Source organism: Anolis sagrei, chromosome X (assembly GCF_037176765.1).
Source record: "Anolis sagrei isolate rAnoSag1 chromosome X, rAnoSag1.mat, whole genome shotgun sequence".
In the NCBI taxonomy this organism is placed as follows: Eukaryota; Metazoa; Chordata; class Lepidosauria; order Squamata; family Dactyloidae; genus Anolis; species Anolis sagrei.
Window position 1 is genome coordinate 25,934,198 of NC_090034.1, and position 25,306 is coordinate 25,959,503.

A 25,306-nucleotide genomic window follows, 5' to 3' on the forward strand; every position below is an offset into this window, starting at 1 on the left:
TCTTGGAAAAAAGGAACCTATTAAAATAACTCCTCGTTTGTAAACCGTGACTCCCCAAGATCACAGAATTATAGATTGGGAAGAGATCCCCAAAGGCCATTTAGTCCAACCACAATAATGTGGTCAGAATCAGGACCGTATTACAGTCCACTTCTAGACAAACACACATACTGCTTTCCATTTTAGTAATCCAAGCCAGGACGGAGGAGGAATTATGTTAATGGTTGCTATTCTTTGATAATTGGGAGCCAGGAATGCTTGCCAATCAATTGAAGCTCATTGGGAAATATACAAGTACGGCTCAATCCCTCATCTGCTCGTCCCTTCGATATACTGAGAACAAGCACAACATGTATCTCTGCCAAGCAGCCTAGCATAATTTAATTCCAGTTTAGCTGGGATACCTCTGTTCTACTGAATGTCTATGGAAAGCCCTCGTTTCCCCCTTCTGTGGCATTACTGGGGATGCATCCACACGGTAGAACTGATGCAGTTTTCAACCACTTTAACTGCCATGACTCAATGCTGTAGAATCAGGGGAATTGTACTCTCTAGGAAACTCTAGGTCCTGCCAACCAGGAATTCTTGGAATCCTAGTCTGAAAAGTGACATTTCAGAGCTCTATAAATTAACCCCATTTTCCAGTTGCCTTCCTGTAGCCCTGGTGTCCTGATTGTTGCACTTCCTCCCATTGGAAGGCCTTATTTTTTCTTCCATGTCAGGAGTGACTTGAGAAACTGCAAGTAGCTTCTGGTGTGAGTGAATTGACTGTCTGCAAGGATGTTTTTGATGTTTACCATCCTTGTGGAAGGCTTTTCTTGTGCCCCTGCATGGGGAGCTGGAGCTGGAGCTGACAGAGGGAGCTCATCCGTGCTCTCCCCAGATTTGAACCTTTGACCTATCAGTCTTCAGTCCTTCCAGCATGATGAGTTATTATTATAATAGGCTCCTTTTTACCCACTGCGCCACCGGGGGCTCCATTTGAAGACCTTAGAACTTTGTTGTAACAAACCTAAGTAAAACTATCAAGCCTTCTCTTGGAATAAAGGACAATGGGAATGAAGGTCAGAACAAAGCTTTGTGTGTGGTGTGAAATCTCACTTGCTGCTTCTCACGAAAGCAGAAGGTTGTATTTACTCAGTTGGCGGGAGGACAGATGGAGCGATGGGGGACATATATATCCACTCCCACTCTTCCCCGTCTCCCAGGCAAACTCCTCACTGTGTTTCAAGGCCGTGTTCTGGTGTTTCTCCAACAGTACCGCGTTGGGCAGCTGTACACCATCAGCAAGCACAGCCACCAAGAGAGTGACAAAGGCGAAGGCGTGGAAGTGGTGAAGAATGAGCCACACGACGACCCCGTCCATGGCCGAGGCCAGTTCACCGAGAAGCGGGTGCACCTGTCCAGGTGAGGCCTGTGGTGGAATCACTCCACACTCGTGGGAACTAAGCATATGTGCGCGTGCATTAATGTGCAGGGAAAGAACCCACCATCGCTGGGGTTTGGGTCCAGTAAGGCTAGGCCTTCTGTCAACACATTGCTAATGGAACTAGGGAGTGTTTTATAGGAGACAGTGAGAGAGAACATCCACAAACTCACTCCATCCAATTATGACTGGTCTGGTCAGTCTCTTGGCAGTTCCCTCTGTTGGTCAGGGCTGGGTGGAGGCATAAAGTGGAATTCCACACCCTCCCAAAATTGCAGAAAAGAGTGCTTTCTTGTTCTTAATGTTCTGAACCTCTTTGGGTTTTCAGTCAAGAGATAAAAGCAGGATCATCTCCTCCTTGAAATAAAAGCAGGATAACCTCCTCCTTCTCCTTCCTTTTCTCCTCCTCCTCCTCCTCCTCCTCCTCCTCCTCCTCATCTTTCTCTTCTTTGAGATAAAAGCAAGATAATCTCCTCCTCCTCCTCCTCCTCCTCCTCCTCCTCCTCCATGAGATAAAAGCAGGATCTCCTCCTCCTCCTCTTCCCCCTCCTCCTCCTTGAGATATAAGTAGGATAACCTCATCCTCCCTTTTTCTCCTCCTCCTCTTCACCCTCCTCCTCCTTGAGATAAAAGCAGGATTATATCATCCTTCTTCTTCTCGTTCTCCTCCTCCTTCTTGAGATATAAGCAGGATAACCTCCTCCTCGAGATATAAGTAGGATAACCTCCTCTTTCTCGTTCTTTTTCTGCTCCTCCTCCTCCTCCTCCACCATCACCACCACCTTCACCTTCTTGAGATATAAGTAGGATAACCCCCCTCCTTCTCCTTCTTTTTCTTCTCCTCCTCCAACACACCTGTTCAAATGCCCACAGCCTCTTATCAGCTGTTCTGCACTCCCATTTCAGCTGATCCATGAAGATCAGCCAGAACCCTCTTATAGCTGTTGAACTCATGATTGGAGACAATAATTTATGACTGGAGGAGGGCCTTGGAGAAGAAACTGGCAAACCAGGTGGAGAAACCTTACAGGCCCTGTCCAACTTATGGACTGGAGATCATTTCTGGCAAATATTGATTATGTTAACTCAGAAGGAGAGGGTCAGGAAGTGATACTTGAAGCAGGAAGAGTAGGAGGTGTTTGTGATTGAGGAGATATCTGAAGAAGAAGATGACGAGATAGTAAAAGAAGAAGAAGTAGTTGAAGAAGAGGAGGAGAAGGAGGTGTTGGAGGAGAAAGAAGTTGAGGAAGAAGAAGCAGAAGGGGAGGAGGAGGAGAACTTTCCCAGTTCTACTTGAAGCCCCTCTTATTTCTGCCCAGGAGTGGGCATAAGGCCTGGTGCCTGCCTGCCAAGCATGTGCCTTGTGCTCACCGAGGCCCCTCCTTTCCCAGCCGGTCCCATGCTGACTCAATGTTCTGCGGTTCCTCTTCCCCTCATTTGTTCTCTGCTTCCCAATTAAGCTGTCAAGGATTCTGACAGTTGCTCAATGCTGGCTTTTGTGTGAAGGCCCTGGGAGATAAAGCCGCGCTTCCCCCATCCGCACCCCACCATCCACCTGTGCCACCTACAGAGCTGTCTTGGTTTGGAGGCACCCCCTCACATTCAGTCAGTCAGGGCCCCTTCTATTGTGTAAGACAGTCATCCTCTTCTGTGGAGCGAGGGAGATGGGGATGAGCAGGACCCATCATCTGATCATGATCGATGCCTTCTGTCTTTACCACATCTACTTTTGGGGACTTCATGCAGAGTTTTGTGTATGTTTGCTATATTTCATGCTTTACCTGTGTGGTGCTTGTTTTTATGGCACTTCCGCTGCACTACTTGCCAGGAATCTTTCGGGTACAAATGTCAAGTCATATTTTGGGTGCAGATCGTTTGCAGCAGTTATTCTCAGCCTGTGGTCTGCCAGAGGTTAGAGCAGACCTGGGCAAGCTTCGGCCTTCCCACCAGGTGTTTTGGACTTCAACTTCCATAATTCCTAACAGTGTAAGACCCTTTTCTCCCCCCCCCCCCCCCCCTTAGCTGCTTAAGTGGAAAAGGAAAGGGAAAAGGTAAAGGAAAGTGCCTAAAGGAAAAGTAAGGGGCCTAAGGCTGTTAGAAATTGTGGATGTTGAAGTCCAAAACACATGGAGGGAAGGCTCAAGTTTGCCCATGCCTGGGTTAGAGGTATCGAAGGAGACCAAGTTAGCATGGCCATTGCTTAGGAACACTGGGGACCAAATTCCAATCATTTGGAAGGCCAAAGATCGGGAACCATGAGTGTGAAGTCCACTTTCATCCATACTGAATTTCCTGGGTCTTGAGATTTTGCTTATCTGCCTGCTTGCAAGGGCAATTTGGCTGCCATGAGAAGGGACCCATGGCTGTTGATAGTGCTTATTAGGCTTGTGCAATGAATGAAAAAGAAGTTTCAATACTCATTACAAAATTAAGGAGTGGGGGAAAATTATTTCTAAAGTGTTTCCAAAATTGGACGAGTTCTATGTCATAACTATAATGTGTGAACTACTTTTTTGTTACTTTTCTTTAAGTAATTGTGCCAATGGGGAAACTTCAGGGGCTCTTTTCTCCTTCATTTTTAGAGCTATCAGCATGAAACTTGCTACAATTTTAGAACACATTTACCATGGTTAGCCCATCAAGTTTCAGAACATCTCACTCATCCATGGATTTTTGAGGAATTTTCAAAGTTTTTACAAACATTAAAAAGCAACAAGAGCAATCTCCTTGAATATTCCATACAATGACACAAGATAACGGGATTATTCCCTCCAAGTTTCAGAAATATTCATACATCTACTGATTTTCTGAAATTTTAAAAAAGTTTTAACAAAAACTTTAAAAAATAAAGCCACAACGTCTATGTCATTGAATGTCTTTAACCAATAGAGCTCCCACTTGCTTTCATGTCAAGCTGATTTTCATACCGAGAGGGGCCTTCCCATTATTTGCTCCCGAAAGTAACGAAAGAACGGATGAAACAAAGGAAAACGGTTTCGCACACAACTCTATACCACACACTATAGTAAGCAAGTCAATGGAAATTCATTGAAAGTGCCTGGGGAGGTTGAATTGAGGGCTAAATCCCCTGGACCAGTGGCCATTCTGTTGGGAAATACATAGTTGAAATATAGCCCATCTTCTAAAAAATGGGGGATAGATAGGATAGCAATATAGATACATAGATGCACACATTCAGACACACTCACACACAAAATTTGCCTTGGAACTCATGGGGACCCAAATCCGTGGGTGCCTAAGCCCCATGATGAACAAATGATGAGTAAAATAGTGTCCCTTATATAAAATGGCTTTTATATCTTGTTTTTTGGAATTGTTTGAGCAATACTTTGACAGGAAAGATGGGTGAACCCATGAAAGGCTGGCTGTATTCCAAAATCTACTTAACGGCCGGCTGATAGGTTGCTTTTATTTTATGGTATTGATGGATTCCTTTTAACACAAACTATGTCGTGCACAAATAAAATGCAGAGGAAAAATACAAAAAGCAAGAGAAGTTGCCTCTTGCCTCTCTAATATGGATTGGCGATGGCACAGGTTTGGACTCCATTCTTCAAGAGATAAACAACAGCAGTTCTAGTTTCTAGCAAGTTATTGTAGTGCTGTTGCTAAGATGCTTAGGCTCTACCTCTAGAGCCCTCGATTACCAGGACATCGTCTAAACATTGAGAAAATTAGCCTTTTTCTTAGGTTTGATTCCCAAGTGGTCCAGTTCTTTCCTGTTTGAGAAAACCCACTTGGAATAAGAGCAAGGCGTAATGCTGGACTCACAGATTTGCATGTATTCATTGCAGGAGTTTTTAATATTTCCTGCCCAACTGGTTCTGTGTTCTTCCACAGCTATTCTTTGTCCTGCCGGTGTATGTTAAGATCCAACTGTTATTCTTTCTTGGGAAAGCTTTCCTCTTGTGTACCCAGCACTCACGCATCCATCATCTGCAAAATACACAGAGGCAGAACAAAGAACTCCAGGTCTGAGGGAGGCTGAAAGCTTTCCGTTCAGGCTTGAGCTCAACTTGGCATCTCTCCTCACAGCCTGCCTCTTCCACAAAGAGAACCATGCATTGATCAGGAAGAATACTACAATTTAATAAAACCTCACCTCCTCCAGGTTGAACTGAACTCACTAAACTGGGCTCTACAGGCCAATGAGTAGGTATTCTACAACAGACATCAGAAGAGCTGCAAGACCACAAGAGTTAAGACGAAGATCCACCCAGAGGAAAAGCGTTCTTAACATACATCAAGTGAACCACTGATTGCATAGGGAAGTAGATGAAGAAACGCAACCTACAAACTATCTACAGACCCTCAAAGACAATGCTACACTCAGCAAAGGATAAGAGATATCCTCTAACCTATGCAGGAGTCTATCATATACCGTGCAACTGAGGACAAGTCTACATAGGGACCACCAAACGCCGCGTTGCCCAGACACAAATCAAAGAACATGAAAGGCACTGCAGACTAATTCAGCCAGAGAAGTCAGCTATGGCAGAGCGCTTGATGAACCAACACAGTATATTATTTGGGAACACAGAAATGTTGGACCACTTTCACAACCATCATGTCAGACTACACAGAGAAGCCATTGAAACCCACAAGAATGACGTGGACAATTCCAACAGAATAATAATAATAATAATACAGTGGCCCTTATTTCTCATGCCAGTAAGGTAATGCTCAAGATCCTGCAAGGAAGACTCCAGCAATACATGGAGCGAGAGTTGCCAGATGTTCAGGCTGGGTTTAGAAAAGGTAGAGGAACGAGAGACCAAATTGCCAATATCCGCTGGATAATGGAGAAAAGCAGGGAGTTTCAGAAAAACATCTACTTCTGCTTCATTGACTATTCTAAAGCCTTTGACTGTGTGGATCATAATAAATTGTGGCAAGTTCTTGGTGGGATGGGCATCCCAAGCCACCTTGTCTCTCTCCTGAGGAATCTGTACAAGGACCAAGTAGCAACAGTCAGAACTGACCACGGAACAACAGACTGGTTCAAGATTGGGAAAGGCATACGGCAAGGCTGCATCCTCTCACCCAACCTTTTTAACTTGTATGCAGAACACATCATGCGATGTGCGGGGCTGGATGAATGCAAAGCTGGGGTGAAAATTGCTGGAAGAAACATTAACAACCTCAGATATGCAGATGACACCACTCTGATGGCTGAAAGCGAGGAGGAGCTGAGGAACCTTCTAATCAAGGTGAAAGAAGAAAGTGCAAAAGCCGGGTTGCAGCTAAACGTCAAAAAAACCAAGATTATGGCAACAAGAATGATTGACAACTGGGAAATAGAGGGAGAAACCGTGGAGGCCGTGACAGACTTTGTATTTCTAGGTGCAAAGATTACTGCAGATGCAGACTGTGGCCAGGAAATCAGAAGACGCTTACTTCTTGGGAGGAGAGCAATGTCCAATCTCGATAAAATAGTAAAGAGTAGAGACATCAGACTGGCAACAAAGATCCGCCTAGTCAAAGCCATGGTATTCCCTGTAGTCACCTACGGATGTGAGAGCTGGACCTTAGGGAAGGCTGAGCGAAGGAAGATCGATGCTTTTGAACTGTGGTGCTGGAGGAAAGTTCTGAGAGTGCCTTGGACTGCGAGAAGATCCAACCAGTCCATCCTCCAGGAAATAAAGCCCGACTGCTCACTGGAGGGAAAGATACTAGAGACAAAGTTGAAGTACTTTGGCCACATCATGAGGAGACAGGAAAGCCTAGAGAAGACAATTATGCTGGGGAAAGTGGAAGGCAAAAGGAAGAGGGGCCAACCAAGGGCAAGATGGATGGATGGCATCCTTGAAGTGACTGGACTGACCTTGAGAGAGCTGGGGGTGGTAACGGCCGACAGGGAGCTCTGGCGTGGGCTGGTCCATGAGGTCACGAAGAGTCGGAGACGACTGAACGAATGAACAACAACATCTCCCTGAAGGGACTCAGGGCAGATTAGGAGGAAACCATGAAAATGAACACAATCTGAATAGCAGTATTAAAAAACACACCAGAATCAAGACAGCAAATAAGGAACACCACTCAGTAACAGGGGAACTCCAGACAACAAACAACCAAGTGCCAGTTAACACCTCCCAAACACAGGATGCCTCCAGGCACAACAGCTAAGCTAGCTCTGAAAATATCCTCACTGATTGGCTTTGCTGCTTCGTAGCTACTCAATGCCATTCAATCTTACCAATTGCAACATTCACACTTGCTTCAAACAGACAAGGATTCTTTCTCCCACTCTGGACATTATTCCACAGATATATATACACTCCACTTGCTCATTTCCAACAGACCTCTGAAGATGCTATTAACCACAGATGCAGGTGAAATGTCAGGAGAGAATGCTATTGGAACAAAGCTATACAGCCCAAAATACTCACAGCAACCCTTTTAATAGACTATTTATTTTATCCAGCTCTACTGGAAGGTGGAGCCAGTTTAAGTACTCTTTTTGCCATGATCCATCCTCCAAATCCCATCAACTGTCTCCAAATTGTGATGGTGGTTGTTAATTTCTGTTAAATATACCTAGCCATCATAATAACCCTGTGAACGGGAGGCACCCCAAAGCCCAATTTCAACAGCCCTGTTCAGGTCTTGCAAAGTCAAGGTTGTGGCTTCTGTGGTTGAATCTGTCATTTGCAATGCGGTCTTCCTCTTTTCCTGCCGCCCATCTACTGTTCCAAGCCTTATTGTCTTTCCTGGTGAGCCATAGCTTCACATGTTGTGTCCAAAGTATGACTGTTTCTTTATAGGGTGGATCTACATTGCCCTCCCAGGATCTGATCCCAGATTATCAGATTATCCTAGATTATTATCTGGCAGTGTAGACTCAAGCCCCATTTGTACTGCCATATAAAGTCCAGATAATCTGCTTTGGATGATACGGCAGTATAGACTCATATAATCCAATTAAAAGGAAATCATGTGGATTGTATGGCAGTGTAGATCGAGCCTCATATAATCCAATTCAACACAGACAATCTGGGATCAGATCCTGGGATGTAGGGCAGTGTAGATCCAGCCTTAGTCACCTTGGCTTCTAGGGAGAGTTCGGGTATTTATTTATTGTGTCAGAAGCAAATTGAGAATATCGTTATAATGTATAGAAAAAGCCGCAAACAAAATTAAAAACTTGTCATTATACTAAATTTCCTTTGACCAGAAGCTGGCCACTTGGGGCGCCTTTGGTTTTGCTGTAAGAAGGCCCTCCATTGTGCATGTCAGACTGCATTGTAGTAAGTGGGCTGTGGTTTGCTCTTCTCCACACTTGCATGTTGTGAACTCCACTTTGAAGCCCCATTTCTTAAGGTTGGCTCTGCATCTTGTGGTGCCAGAGCACAGTCTGTTCAGCGCCTTCCAAGTTGCCCAGTCTTCTGTGTGCCCAGGAGGGAGTCTCTCATCCAGTCTCAGCCACTGGTTGAAGTTCCAGGTTTTCACCTGTCACGTTTGGACTCTCGCTTGCTAAGGTGTTCCTTCGAGTATCTCTGTAGATCTTAGGAAGCTGTTTCTTGATTTAAGGCACTGGCTTCCTGGCTGATATCCAAACAGAGGATGGGCCGGAGATGTCAATGCCTTGGTCCTTTGATTACAGGCTGCTACTTCCCGACAGATGTCAGGTGGTGCTACATCAGCTAAACAGTATAATTTTTTCAGTGGTGTAGGGCGTAGATATCCTGTGATAATGTGGTATTTGTTATTAAGAGCCACATCCCCTGTTTTAACATGGTGAGATGTCTTCCACACTGGGCATGCATATTAAGCAGCAGAGTAGCCAAGTGCAAGGAAAGATGTCTTCACTGTGTCTGGTTGTGACCCCAAGGGTGTGCCAGTCAGTTTATGTATGATGTTAATTCCAGCACCCACTTTTTGCTTGATAGTCAAGCAGAACTTCTTGTAGGTCCCCAGTATTTTAGTGTACAGCAATGCTCCAGTGGGATTCCTTCCCAGGTAATTCTCAGAGCTCCAGATGCTTGTCTGTTGCTGTTGGTGTGATGCCTGGCTTTCATATGTCCTTTAACCTTTCCCCTTAATCTCAGAACCACAAGTGCTGTTGGGTTGCCATTATCCTCAGTCCTCATGGCGGATCATCAAAAGGGATAGGAGTTGTCTTTCAATAACATCTGGTGACCCAAATGTGGGTAAAAGCGCATTGAGCCCATATGTAAAAACATTATAGTGGACCTTTGTATTCATGGATTCAACAGCCCTTTGAAGGTGGCCATAGTAATGCTGATGTGGCCTATGCTGGAAATGGGTTTGACAACCCTGCCCTACTGCAAGCCTTTATGTGGCAAGACCAGGCATGGGCCAACTTCGGCCCTCTGGGTGTTTTGGACTCCAACTCCTGCCTACTGGCTGTTAGGAATTGTGGGAGTTGAAGTCCAAAACACCCAGAGGGCTGAAGTTGGCCTGTGACTGAGCCAGATTCATCCATGTTCTGACAACCGCTATAGTAGCCATTTGGGCTGAGATCTTCCCTTCCGCAAATGATCATTCAGTTTGGTCCGGCGGCAGCTGCAGAGGAAGAAGGCACTCACAGCAAAGCTACTGCCAGGCAGAGCAAGAAGAAGCAAAGCCTTGTTGGAGGTTAAGCAAACAGGAGACTCTCTCGTGTCAACGCAGAGAAAGCTAGGAAGGGACTCTGTGCAGCCAGGTGGCCACAGCAGCTGTCAGAAGGACGGAAGGCTGCAGTAGCCACACAAAGGCTTCTAATCACACGGCTGCGTTTTTCAGGGCTCCGGTGCCAAGCCATTGATGACCTAGGAAGGATATCATCCCCACGCATTGTCCTCAGTGTCAAAAAAAGCCCCACCGCCTCTCTAATATAATAGAAAGCTATGATGACTTCTGTGCCCAATCCTCTCCAATGCCAGGCAGAGGCATGGAATCAATTGACTCAAGTGGCCTCTCTCCTGGGATGCAAAGCAGGCATTGATGAGAAGTATGGATGGAGAGGAACATTTTGTGCCTGTCGGAGATGAAAAGCCCGCCACTTTTTCTTGGAAAGGCTTTGAGCATCAATAGGATGACAATGGTGAGTTGAGAGAAGAGCGGACAAAAGGAAACGGTCACCCAAGTGAACCAAGGGATCTCCAATTTATTCTGACCCTCGGAAGGGCAGCTCTGGAGAAGCTATGAAAAGACTCGAAGGTTCCTGCAGGAAGAGCAACGTTTGGAATCTCTCACCGATGCTTGCAATGAGGCAGGGATGTAAGGAGGCATAAAGCCACCTGAGGTTATTTGAGCCTGGAAATGTTACTTTGAAATGTTAAACTCTCAGCAAATGCTAGCTGAGGGATCTTGGGAGCAATTCCCCATTTCAATGTATGATTGTGAAAGCTGGATGGTGAAAAAAAGCAGAGAGGAAGAGAACAAACTCATTTGAGAGGCTGCGATGGAGTTCTATGGATACCACATACTGTTAACAATGCAAATCAATGTGTTGTTGTTTTTTTTGTTGAGTTCCATGGTCAGAGAAGCAGATGGTGAAAACAGAAGAATGGTCTGCCTCAGGGAGTGTGCTTGCTCCATCAATGTTTTACATTTACACAAATGACCACCTACTGCCAGAAGAGACAGAGAGTTTCATCTATGTTGACGATCGTGCCATCACCACTGAAGTAGGGAGCTTTGAAATGGTTGAATAGAAGCTCTCTGAAGCTTTAGGTGCTCTTACTGCTTATTACAGGAAAAATTAGCTGATTCCTAATCCATCTGAAACACAGACATGTGTTTTCCATCTTAAGAAGAGACAAGCATCTCGAGCTCTGAGGATTACCTGGGAAGGAATCCCACTGGAGCATTGCAGCACACCAAAAATACCTGAGAGTTACTCTGGACCGTGCTCTGACCTACAAGAAGCACTGCTTGAATATCAAGGAAAAGGTGGGTGCTAGAAATAACATCATATGAAAGCTGATTGGCACAACCTGGGGATCACAACCAGATACAGTGAAGACATCTACCCTTGCGCTTTGCTACTCTGTCGCTGAATACGCATGCCCAGTGTGGAACACATCTCACCATGCTCAAACAGTGGATGTGGCTCTGAATGAGATATGCCGTATTATCCCATGATGTCTACACCCAAAACCACTGGAAAAATCATAATGCTTAACTGGTATTGCACCACCTGACATCTGTTGGGAAGTAGCAGCCAGTTATAAAGGGTCAAGGCAGTGACATCTCTGGCCCATCCTCTGTTCGTATATCAGCTAGCATGCCAATGCCTTAAATCAAGAAATATTTTCTACGATCTACAGAGACTCTTGCAGGAGTGCCTCAGCAAGCAGGAGTCCAAAAGTGGTAGGCTAAAACCCAGAACCTCAATCCATGGCTTATACCAAATGAGGGACTCCCTCCTGAGCACACAGAATCCTGGGGCAACATGGAAAGCACTGAATAGACTCTGCTCTGGCACCACGAGATGCAGAGCCAAACCTAAGAAATTGGGCCACAAAGTGGGAAGACCATGACATGCGAGTGTGGAGAAGAGTAAACCACAGGCCACCTACTACAATGCAGTCTGAGCCTTCCACATGCACAATGATGCCAGAGGCACTCCAAGTGACCAGCTTCTCATCAAAGGAAATTTACTATGATGCAAAGTTTTTAACTTTGTTTGGGGTTTTTAATACATTATAACCATATTTTCAATTTGCTTCTGACAAAATTAATAAATAACTGCCCTGGCATAATGTGAAGGGATCCTGGGAGTTGTAGTTTGATGAGGCACCTTGTCAAAGGAGGACAAAGGTTTGTGAAGCTACAGCTGCACCTACGGTGAGGTGGATCTGTAATTGGTTAAGTGGACGAACACAGAGAGTGCTCACTAATGCTTCCTCTTCATCTTGGAAAGAAGTGACGAGCGGAGTGCCGCAGGGCTCCGTCCTGGGCCCGGTCCTGTTCAACATCTTTATTAATGACTTAGATGAAGGGCTAGAAGGCATGATCATCAAGTTTGCAGACGACACCAAATTGGGAGGGATAGCCAATAGTCCAGAGGACAGGAGCAGAATTCAAAACGATCTTGACAGATTAGAGAGATGGGCCAAAACTAACAAAATGAAGTTCAACAGTGACAAATGCAAGATACTCCACTTTGGCAGAAAAAATGAAATGCAAAGATACAGAATGGGGGACGCCTGGCTCGAGAGCAGTACGTGTGAAAAAGATCTTGGAGTCCTCGTGGACAACAAGTTAAACATGAGCCAACAATGTGATGTGGCGGCAAAAAAAGCCAATGGGATTTTGGCCTGCATCAATAGAAGCGTAGTGTCTAGATCTAAGGAAGTAATGCTACCCCTCTATTCTGCTTTGGTTAGACCACATCTGGAATATTGTGTCCAATTCTGGGCACCACAATTCAAGAGAGATGTTGACAAGCTGGAAAGTGTCCAGAGGAGGGCGACTAAAATGATCAAGGGTCTGGAGAACAAGCCCTATGAGGAGCGGCTTAGGGAACTGGGCATGTTTAGCCTGAAGAAGAGAAGGCTGAGAGGAGATATGATAGCCATGTATAAATATGTGAGAGGAAGCCACAGGGAGGAGGGAGCAAGCTTGTTTTCTGCTTCCTTGGAGACTAGGACACGGAACAATGGCTTCAAACTACAAGAGAGGAGATTCCATCTGAACATTAGGAAGAACTTCCTGACTGTGAGAGCCGTTCAGCAGTGGAACTCTCTGCCCCGGAGTGTGGTGGAGGCTCCTTCTTTGGAAGCTTTTAAGCAGAGGCTGGATGGCCATTTGTCAGGGGTGATTTGAATGCAATATTCCTGCTTCTTGGCAGGGGGTTGGACTGGATGGCCCATGAGGTCTCTTCCAACTCTATGATTCTATGATTCTATGATTCTATGATTCCATCTCATTAAGATGTGGAAAATGGTATGCGTCCTGCTGTGTAGACAGATGCACCCTGAGCTGAACAGAACCGAAGATCAAATTGTTGCATGATCTGTGACTGCCTCCCTCCTTCCTCTTCTTTTTATATAAAAGAGGCACATGGAAATGTTCACAACCTGCAGCCAGGAGCTTCTCTCATGGCTTTGTTAGTTTGCCGGTGAGTGGAAAGCCTTGGCTGGCCTTCGGTGACAGCTCAGGCTGCACGGGTCTTTCTTGACACTGTATTTTTAGACTCCGTTCTCACGACTCTACACTCGGGGGATCCTATTTATAGAGTAGAGAATGGAATCGGTGTGGTCTGACCTGCCAGCAGGGAGTGGGAGGAAGGAAGACGTGCCTTCTGCCCTAAGCTCAGGAGCGAAAGAGCACCAGGTTGCACAGAGTACTTTGAGATGCAGTCTCAAGCTGTGCAAGAGCAAGCAGCTATTGCATCTTTCATGGCCCAGTGGCATGGATGAAATCCCCAAGATTGCCTCTTCCTTGAAGCAGGGAGAGAGAGAGTCTTGATTGAGATAGCAGTACAGGCAGTCCCTGAGATACAAACATCCGACTTACACATGTTTCATAGTTAAGAATGGGGTGAGAGAACAGGAAGTGAGATAACAGGAAGTGAGAGAAATCTCCCTCTCGGAAGGAAGGGAAATCCACTCCTGGAAGAGTTATTATCAGGGGGGAAAGGGGGTTGAAATTAATCTTTGTCTCCAAGCCTTGTTTCCACAACAAGCCACATTTTGCAAAATCCAATAATCCTAGGGACAGAAAATGAGGTCGAATCTTCTTAACAGAGGCACGTACAGCACAGGAAACTCAACAGGGGTGCTAACTATTCAAAGCTATCTATCTATCTATCGTCTAAGGGTGCACCTACACTGTAGAACAGGCATGGGGAAATTTGGGCCCTCCCTCCAGGTGTTTTGGACTTCAATTCCCACAATTCCTGACAGCCTGAGGCCCCTTCCTTTCCCCCCTCAGCCACTTAAGTGGAAAAAGAAAGAGAAAAGGAAAAGGAGGGCCCAAGTTTGCCCAGGCTTCTGTAGAATGAAATCTATGAGGCAAAAAGATGGGCAGGGCATACAGCACCAACAAAAGGCAACTGATGGACATGTTGACTAACGAATTGGATACTAAGAGATCACAGGTGGCCCTTGGGCACACCTTGTTTTTGATGGGACAAACCAATGGCTAAGCTATTCAGCCAGAAATTGAAAAGAAAAACGCAAGATCACATATTTTGGCAAGTGGTAAATTTGCATGAAGCCCAAAAGAGTGGATCGATGACAAATCAGATAGGATAGCTTAGGTTGGGATATATGTGTGTATGTGTTTGGCTGGAGTTACATGTAATAAATGTCCCTGTTCTGACTTACAAACAAGTTCAACTTAAGAACAAACCTACATACATACATGCATGCATACATACACTTTATTTATATTCCTTTCTATCTCCCCGAGGGGACTCGGAGCGGATTACAGTATGCACATATATAGGCAAACACTCAATGCCTTTTATACAATAACAACAATGTAATACAATACAAACAAAGGCAAAGTTTTCCTTTACCATCTCAGGCGTCTGAAGGCAATGCTCAACTGTGGCCATGGGGAGGTGCTCTTGTTCCATTTTTCCATGCTGAGGAGCCTGTTATCCATAGCCCCTCCTGGTCGTGTTTGCTGGCATGTCAGCATGGGCACCTTTTACATTCCCGCTGAGGTGGTACCTATTGATTTACTCACACACTGCAAGTTTTTGAACTGCTAGGTTGGCATAGGCTAGGGCTAACAGCGGGAGCTCTCCCTGACCTGTGGCTTTGAACTGCTGACCTTCTAGTCAGCAAGTTTTCTGCAGATAGCAGTTTAACCCACTGTGCTACCAGGGCCTACAGAACCTCTCATGTTCATAACTTGGGGATCCACCTTTACTCTGTGCATGATAATCAGGCAAGTATTTGGGGAAATACTTGGGAAGGCTGAACGAGGGAAGATAGATGCTTTTGAGCTGTGGTGTTGGAGGAAAGTTCTGAGAGTGCCTTGGACTGCGAGAAGATCCAACCAGTCCATCCTCCAGGAAATAAAGCCTGACTGCTCATTGGAGGAAAGGATACGAGAGACAAAGTTGAAGTACTTTGGCCACATCATGAGGAGACAGCAAAGCCTAGAGAAGACAATTATGCTGGGGAAAGTGGAAGGTAAAAGAAATACATTTGCTTACCAAGAATGAGTTTCCCTGAGTTCAAAACTCTCTCTGGAAAGACACCGAATATATGCAGTGGCAAGGACCCTCTTATCAATACATGTAGTATGCCATAAAGCCTTTTTTTTGTTCATAGCTCTGCCGATGGATTGAAATCTGTGAATGTACAGTCAGCTCTCCACACTTATTGGGGCAAAAGTAGGGAAACTGAATTAAAACATATGGGAGTTTTGTTTGAAAGCAAAAGCAAGATGTATTCATTTTCAGTTTTATCGCTGACTTCTTCTGGGTCTTTTTCTTTGTTTTCTGCAGCAAACTTCCCAGCTGGGCTCGAGCCGTCACCCCACGGATATTTTACATTACAGAGAAGGCTTGGAACTATTATCCCTACACCATCACAGGTAGGAAGAAGCAGCTCTTCTGAAAGTGGCCACCTAGTCTCTTTCTATCTCCTCCTCCTCCTCCTCCTCCTCCTCCTCCTTCCAGACTATCTTGGGTAACTAGCATTGCTCAGGTTATTTGAAAAAGTCATTTTTTTAATTGTAAAAAATGCATAAGGTTGTGGGTGAACTACAACTCACGTCATGGCAGGTTAACCCAGAAAAACTCTTATCAGTACTTAAAGTTTGTTATGTTGGGCAAGTTTGCTCTAGATGCATCATCAGTGGGGTTCAGTGTGCTCTCTGGCTGTAGGGTAAACTGTAACTCCCACTATGGTGAGACAGTCCCCTCAAACCCCTCAAGTAGGTTGAGTTAGTCATGGGGCTTCTGTGTGACAAGTTTGATCCAGGTCCATAATCAGTGGAGGTCACTGTTTCTCTGGTTGTGGGTGAACTACAACTCCCAGAAAGGAAGGTCAGTTCCCCCCAGACCCCTCCAGTAATCAAATTTTGGCATATCAGATATGAATGCCTAGTTTGGTCCAGATCCATCGGTGTTTGGGTTCCCAGTGCTCTCTGCATGTAGGTGAACAACAACTCCCCCAAATCAAGGTTAATTTCCCCCAAAATCCTCCAGTATTTTTTGCTTGCCATGGGGGCTCTGTGTTAAGTCCAATTCCATCTTTGGTGGAGTTTACAGTGCTCATCGATTGCAGGTGAACTATAAATCCCAGTATCTCCAACTCCAAAATGTCCAGACCAATTCCCCTCAAAACCCACCAGTATTCAAATTTGGGCATATTGGGTATGCATCATTGTTTGGGTTCATAGTGCCCTTTAGATGTGGGTGAACTACAACTTCAATAAATCCCTCCAAAGACCTCAAGTATTTTTGTTGGTCATGTGGGCTCTGTATGCCAAGTTAGTTCCAGGTCCATCGTTGGTGGAGGTCAGAGTGCTTTTAGATTGCAGGTGCATTATACATCCCAGTACCTACAACTCCTATAAATCACCTTGAATTCTCCCCAGACCTCTCTAGTATGTTCAGTTGCGGATCAATTCCTCTGATGGCTGTGTGTCATAGAAAATAATAGGTAAGGGTTAAGGGAGAGGTAGTGGGCAGGGTCATACAAATTCCACACCAATGGAGAGAGTCAGAAACACTGGGATGTCTGTGGTGGAGGAAACACATACAATCTAGGATGAAATTGTCCCTGTATGAAAGCCTCCACTTGGGTGTTGGGCAGTGTGGTGTTTGTGGAGGACTTTGGGGAGCTCTTGTACCTGTTCAGGTTGCTCACTATAGCCTGCAATGTCATTGGAGGGAAGGCCATTGGTGTCTCCTGAGTAGTGGGAGCTGTAGCTGTTTGTGGAGGCAGGAACTTGTCTGTGTAAGTGGACACCCCAGCCACACACGCACACACACATTTTCATTATTATTATGTGTGTGGTTTCTTTTCTTGCTTAGGGTTTTAAAGGCCACTTGTTGCATGCATTGTTGGGTATAGATAGCACTCAACTAAATTAGGGAAAGTACAATTCTGCAATTGGTTTCATGGACCTTGCCTTTCATTTGTTTGTCTGAAAATTCCCACTGGATCCAATTAGTTGAGAGAGGTATTTGAAGAATCGCTTCTCCCGCAGCACTCGGTGTACCTGCTTTAAAAAAAATGACACCTTTGATTTCAAATGAATCACTCAAAGAAGAGAAGTTCAGCTTTGGAAACCGGATTGTCTCCTAATTCATTGAAATCGAGACGGGAAGAAAGGCAACTGCAGTTGTGGCCACACTGCTGACTACATTTGCAAGCCCTTTGCTTTTGGAAAAAGATTAAGATTTTGCCACTTCACCAACAGCCAATACAGTGACATCACATCGGGCCACTTCACCTAGCAACAGCCTTGGTGATCCCAGTGAACAAACATGCTTTAACTTATACACACACACACACACACACACACACACACACACTAGTTTAAGTATCCGGCATGCCTGGGTTGTTTCAAAAAGAAAATGCATAAGGTTGTGGGTGAACTACAACTCACATTATGCCAGGTTAACCCCCTCAAACTCCATCAGTACAGTTGGTCATGTTCTGCATGTGTGCCAAGCTTGCTGCAGATGCATCATCAGTGGGGGTTCAGTGTGCTCTCTGGCCTTGGGGTGAACTCCAACTCCCAACCTGTTGGGTCAGTTCCCTCAAACCCCTCCGGTAGGTTCAGTTGATGGTGGGGTTTCTGTGTGCCAAGTTCTGGTCCCGGTCCATTGTTGGTGGGGGGGGGGGTGTCACAGTTTCTCTGGGTGTAGGTAAACTACAACTCCAAGAAATCAAGGTCAATCCCCCTCAAACCCCTCCAATGTGTTCATTTCATCATGGGGGTTCTCTGTGCCAAGTTTGGTCCAGATCCATGGCTGATGCTGCCCTCAGTAGTCTCTGGAAGTGGGTGAAAGTACTGCAAATCCCGTTGTCCGTGGTTTGCCCTCCCCCAAACCTCACCAGGACATAAAGTGGGTCTTGTGGAGTCTGTTTGGTCCAGGTCTGTCATTGGTGGGAGTCGCAGTGGTCTCTGGAAGTGAGAGTCAATAGGAAGTGTTTCGGAAACATACAGACCCCCATATCCACATACAAACATTCACTTTCATTATATAGATGCGGGGGATACATCTTAGTCCACAATGGGTTACATTTGTGGATTGTGAGTGGTGCTCCCACTGTGCATCTATTTCCAAACTTTGTGAAGCTTTCATGAAAGCAGCACATATTATGAAGCGCTATTTTCTTTGGATACCAGGTTACTTACCTGGATACTATTTGCAAAGTTCCCAACAAAAAAGAAGTCAATAGCCAGGAAACGGCTGGTCTCCAGAATTGGTGCTTTCTGCCTGTATTGCCGGCGGGGAGCTGGAAAGATTAAGCTTTCGAGGGGAATTCAGTTCTGTCTCTCACAGTAATGACAGGAAGCCTGCTGCCTTCCCATTCTAATCATTGTCTTTCTTTGTCTCTCTCCTTTGCTGCCTGGTGGATTCCTGGAATTGCCTCGCTGCCGCCTCAGAGTACACGGTAAGTGCCGAGATGGCTTTACATGTTTGGGATGTATCGTGGAAAAGTTTCACGGCAGCATCAATGCTACACAAACATCGGGATGCGGAGAAGGGTCTGCTGGGGAATGAGGCAGCCACATTGCTGCTGATGCTGGGGGGTGGGGGGGTGGGGTCATTGGAAGGAATGGGGTGCCATCCCCAGACATGTTGCCCAAATCAAAGAACCGAATGACGTCCCCTTCCTGCCTGCCCAAGTCAAGCTCCATAAAGCATTCAATAGCATGTGTATATAGCTCAGGCATGGGACAACTTCATCCCTCCTTCCAGTTGTTTTGGACTTCAACTCCCACAAATCCTTAGAATCATAATAATCAGGTGTGATGAGGAGCATATGCACCCCGTCTCAATACAGTATGCACCCAGTCCAAAAAATAGATGGGGTGCATACTGATACAAACAGATTATATCCCAATGTGATAATGTCCTTCATCACACCTGATAGTATGATTCTTATAATTTGAAAATACTGGGCTTTGACTCATCACACTATGAAAAGCTGGTTCCTCCCAATCCTACATTACTCTATGCCCTGTTAAAAAGTATTGTTACTGATGGGATGCGTACAGAGTTTCCTATCACACACAAAAACAGTGTTTCAGCACTGGAAGACTCTGTAGCATTTCAAAAAACATGATTAGAATTCCGTCTGCAAATTATCCATTTCTGTGATGGTTTGCAGGCAGATTCCGACAGAATACTGACGGGATGGGGCAAAAGTCACGTGATGGGACCCGTTGGAAATCATTCTCCAACAATTGGAGAAACGGAGTATTTCCTAATGTGATAAGGTCCTCAGTGTGGAGTTTTGTGGGCCATGGAGACAAAGCTCTTGTCTGAATTTGAAGCTGACCAAGGTGCTGAAACCTATTATTGTCCTAAGTAGACACATTGATCTATGAGCCATGTCCATTGAAGATGTTGGGACCTTATTTATGTTGTCTGTTCATTTGTATTTGGTTAAATTTATGTTGTACTGTTTTTTTAATGTTTATGTATTTCTATTTTATTTGTGGCATCCTAGAGTGCTTTTGTGAGCCTCCTCTAGTTCCTTCAGGCAGGGTATAAAGATTATTATTATTATTATTATTATTATTATTATTATTGTTTTACCAGAGTTTGAGAAAGTTTCACTTGAGTCAATTGCTTTTAAAAAGTAATTTGCTCCCTTTCTAAGCCAGAGGAAAGGAATAAACTTGGAAGCAAGAAAAGCAGTTTGGAGGCCTAACTGTGCCTGTTTGCTTCCATGCACCTTCCCGTAATTGCTTCAAATCTCTTTCTTTGCAGTGCTCCTTTCTTCCCAAGTTTTCCATCTACATTGAGACCAAGTACGAGGATAACTGCGGAGACAGCACAAATGTGAGTGTTCCTCATACATTGTTAGTTACCAGAGTTCAAAAAAGTTGTTGTTGTTATTATTATTATGTTTATTTATGTACCATTTTTTCTCTCCATAAGCATTACAATACAATTTAAAATATATAAATATTAAAACAATGTTAAACGTATTAGTATTAAAAACAATTCAGTTAAATCTATAAAAACATTTTTAAAAACCACAGCGGCCCCTAAGATGATCTTAAAAACCTACTTCTTTAAAAGCCTGCCTGAATTAAAAAGTTCAGTTTTGCATCATAACTATCCAAATCCCTCCGCCTACCTACACTAAATATGGATTCTGGTGGAAAGCTTTTCTCCCCTTCATGCTTTCTGGCTCACTTCACTGCGTCAAAGGAGAATAGTTCTCCTTCATCTGGGGCTGGATCTACATTTCCATATAATGCAGATTCAATCCATCAATCAGTCATTGACTTAATCTGCTCAGCAGGGAAAGTGCACAACAGATTCATAAACTGATAAGACACTTAAAAACCAGACAAATGCCATTCTAAATGCATATGAACAAGGGTAAAAACACTGGAAATATATACATGGCAAGTTTCAACGTATATCTAATACAAGAAGTTGTCTTCTCCTGGCTGACTACCTCAGAGGGAAGCTTGGCAACAGCCATGGTCACCTGGGCGAAATTGTCACCTAATAAAAACTTTACATGGAATTGGGCTGATCTACTGGGAAGGTTTCTCAGTAGTGGGTTAATAATAATACCAGAATCAACATTCTGGTAATTACATTAAATTCCCGCAAATCTACCTCAAAGCACTTTGAATGGGAACACATTTCACCTTGCCTTGAAGAATAGGCAACGATATTTGGCCACAGCCAAGGTCTTAAGATAATTTGCTTCTTGAAATGACCCAGCATAATGCTCAGGATGCTTGGCGAACAAGAAACATATGAGCGAGAGCACAGTTCACAGAAGGCAATGTCCCACAGTCTTTGTTTCATAGATTTCAGTGCCATGTCATAATGCGGATAATATAATACAGATCATGCCATTCCAGATCTTCCACAATGAAGAAATCTTAGGAGACCACGAAGTGACCTTCCTGGACATTGCTTTTGATGAAATCCCGGAGCGCTATTACCGAAGCAAAGAGGTAAGAAGGTTCTGCTGCTGCAGCATGTCCCTGTATCTCTGTTTATGTCTTTCGAATTCGCTGTGTTCAAAGCCATAGCTCCCAGACCCGTGTGGAGCAATTCGTCCATAAGGTGAGATGCAGGGAAGGCTTCGTATGGGATGTCAGGGTGCAAAGGTCCTTCAAGAATCACAGACAGAATAAAGCTGGGTGCATAAGTTTTTTCTTGGATGCCAGATTAGTAATTGTGGGAGTTGAAGTCCAAAATACCTGGAGGGAGGGTCAAAGTTGCCTGGCACAGATGCATCCAAGATTTTCTTTTCCATCGCTGAAAGCTTTGGTATTTGAACACAATTGTTTTTGAAGAAGGGATTCAAAGCAGGCAGCCACTGCAATGTGCTCCTTTTTTGTCCAAATGACACAGAGTGCACTTTTGGCCGCTGCACATGACATTTGGCAGCAAATACTTTTTTGGATTTCAGAATTTTGCAAATGGAGGTGAGGCTTAATATCTTATCACATTGGGACATAACCCGTTTATATCAGTATGCATCCCATATTTTTTTAGGACTGGGTGCATCCTATATTGAGGCGGGGTGCATAATCATACCTGATTATTATTACAATTCTTACAATTTGAAAGTACTGTGCTTTGACTCATTGCACCATGGAAAGCTGGCTCTTCTCAATCCATTCAAAACAACCCCTACATCACCTTTTAAAAAGTATAGTTTCTTATGAGATGTATACAGATTTGCCTATTACACACAAAAGCAGCGCATTAGCATTGGAAGAATTGTGTATTTCTGATCCCAAACTCTTTGTTGTTTCTAAGCCCTTAAGTTCCTTGCTTCTCCTCTCCTCTGTGGCAGGATCTGCGGCACTTCAGCTCCGTGAAAACGGGCCGCGGCCCCTTGCGGGAGGGGTGGCGGGAGCACACCACACCCATCATGTGCTCCTACAAGCTGGTGACCGTCAAGTTCGAGGTGTGGGGCCTCCAGACCCGTGTGGAGCAATTCGTCCATAAGGTGAGATGCAGGGAAGGCCCACTGTTTGGGGATCAGGCCCAGAGCGTGGGAGCAATTGCCAGGAAGGCGTTTGCATTGCGTATCAGCTAGAGGGAGGTCATAGTGCACAGGGGGCAAAGCTTGGGTTCTGCTGCTTCAGAGCAGTGGTTCCCAAACGTTTTTGGTCATGGAACCCTTCAAAGGACATTATTTTCATAGAACCCTAACTCTACCTCTTATTTGTTTAGTCTGAAAATTGTAGGAATTTTAGAGTTGGAAGAGACCTCTAAAGGCCATCCAAACCTATCCCTGGTGTGTTTTGTCTAAATATCATAGGAACTTCAGAGTTGGAAGGGACCCCAAAAGCCATCCAAACCGATCCCTGATGTGTCTAGTTGGAATATCGTAGGAACTTCATAGTTGGAAGGGACTCCCAAAGGCTATCCAAATCTATCCCTGATGTGTCTAGTAGGAAAATCATAGGAACTTAAAAGAGTTGGAGGGGACTCCCAAAGGCCATCCAAATCTATCCTTGATGTCTCTAGTCTGAATGTCATAAGAACTTCAGAGTTGGAAGGGACTCCCAAAGGTCATCCAAACCTATCCCTGATTTGCTGTGAGTTTTCCGGGCTATATGGCCATGTCCCAAAAGCATTCTCTCCTGACAATTTCACTCACATCTATGACAGGCCCCTCAACCTCTGAGGATGCCTGCCATAGATGTGGGCAAAATATCAGGAGTAAATGCTTCTGGAACAATGGTATACAGCCCAGAAAACTCACAGCAACCCAGCGATTCCAGCCATGAAAGCCTTCAACAACACACTATCCCTGATTTGTTTAGTTGGGATATCATAGGAACTTCAGAGTTGGAAGGTATCCCCAAAGGCCATTCAAACCTGCCCCTTTCTGCCATGCAGGAATCCACAATCCAAACCCTCTCCACAGATGACCATCCAGCCTCTGTTTACAAACTTCCAATTGTATTTAATGCTTAGACTATAGGTATTTCGCATACCGAATGAACAAATAAGTAAGTACATATGAACCCAATTATAAAAAGCAAAACAGTGCAACACTAAAAATATTACATAAACGAGCATGGTTAGAAGCCAAGTCAAATTCAATATTATCACAGACTTAAACAAGAGAATTTTGAATATAAGCAAGCACACAATCGTTAGTTAAAAGCCTCTCCAGCACAGCCAACCTAGCACTCACAACTTGGGTGGGTAGATTAGCATTTTGTTTTTTTCAAATTTGCTTAATTTTATGCAGCAATGGAAAGTTCTTTACATTAAATCCAAATAAAAGTCCCTCCCATCTCTTAGTCTTCTAACTGGTGGGAGAGGAGTCTGAATGCTTTGCTGCCCCCCACTGGGCAGGACTGGAACTGCTCCTTTGCTAGTTATTTGGAGATTGGGCAAAGTTCTTCCAGGGGCAAGAAAATAAAATAAAAACTCCCCTTTCTACTTTAAGTTAAATTAGAAAAGTGTATAACTTCAAGAAGGGTGATACTATAGATATATTTATTTGTATAGGAAGATTTATTATGAATAGATCCTACGTGAATTGATCGATAATTAAAATAAATATTTACATGTATATTACTAATCTACTAACAAAAGCAATTAACTTTAAGATAAGTAGTTAGTTGACTGTCATTACGAGTACAGATTAGTTGATGGATAAAATATAGAGAAGGAATATTATGCAAAGTTGGAAGAGAAGAGTAGAGAAGAAGGGATAATATAAGAAGATAAGATAAATCAACAAAGATACTGGAGGATAATCTATTCCTCTTGTTAGATAAGATGTCATCATTGGAACTTTTTTACTTTTATTTTACTTCCTTCCAATACTAAAGAATATGTATAAACAAAATGATACAAAATGATTTTATTGATCAATCAGTTGGCCTTATCAAAATAGACAATATTTATATTTTTCCTCGGACTAGATGTATACTGTATGTTGTATACAGTATACATCTAGTCCAAGGAAAAATATAAATATACAAGTACAAAGAGAAAAAGTGGGAGTGGCCAACTTGTAACCAAATGTACCTTAATTTTAGGTATATACATCAGATGTCCTCATCCCCCAAATACCATACTGCCCCCCACCAAAGTGAAGGGGACAATTTCATCTGATATTTTATGTTTTTCCTCCACCACAGACATCCCAGTGCTTCTTACTCTCTCCGTTAATGTGGAATTTGCATGATCCCACCCACTGCTTCTTCCTTAACCCTTCCTTACCTTTTCCTATGGCGCACAGCAAACAAAGGAATTGATCAGCAACTAAACATACTGAAGAAATTTGGGGGACTGACTCCACATGATGGAAGTTGTAGTTCACCCTACATCAAGAAAGAGTACTGTGACCCCCACCAACAATGACCCTGGACCACATTTGGCATACAGAAACCCGATGGCCAACACAAAATACTGGCAAGGTCTTGGAGGAATTCATCTTGATTTATAGGAGTTGTAGGAACTAGGATTTATAGTTCACCTGCAATCAAAGAGCTCTCTAGATCCCACCAGTGATGGACTTAACTTGGTACACAGAACCACCATGACCAACTGAAAATACTGGAGGGAACTGACTTTCCTTTCTGAGAGTTGTAGTTCACCCATAACCAGAGAAACCGTGACCTCCACTGATGATGGACCTGGATCAAACTTGTCACACAGAAGCCCCATGACTAACTCAACCTACTGGAGGGGTTTGAGGAGACTGACTCACCATAGTGGGAGTTTTATTTTACCCTACAGCCAGAGAG

General features: G+C 44.2%; 2 protein-coding genes across 2 annotated transcripts in view; one reads left to right on the top strand and one right to left on the bottom strand.

Moving 5' to 3' along the window:
- Nucleotides 1-25,306, bottom strand: part of KNOP1 (lysine rich nucleolar protein 1) — a 268,616-nt gene that overhangs the window by 173,918 nt on the left and 69,392 nt on the right. The window lies entirely within an intron of this gene.
- The window catches only part of LOC132781812 (cytoplasmic phosphatidylinositol transfer protein 1-like), a 63,817-nt gene that overhangs the window by 29,756 nt on the left and 8,755 nt on the right, over nt 1-25,306 (top strand). Inside the window, exons 3-8 of the mRNA XM_060786288.2 lie at nt 1,259-1,407; nt 15,864-15,952; nt 18,986-18,993; nt 20,319-20,390; nt 21,437-21,532; nt 22,384-22,539. Coding sequence (XP_060642271.2) covers nt 1,259-1,407; nt 15,864-15,952; nt 18,986-18,993; nt 20,319-20,390; nt 21,437-21,532; nt 22,384-22,539 — 570 coding nt within the window. The remainder of the gene's footprint in view (nt 1-1,258; nt 1,408-15,863; nt 15,953-18,985; nt 18,994-20,318; nt 20,391-21,436; nt 21,533-22,383; nt 22,540-25,306) is intronic.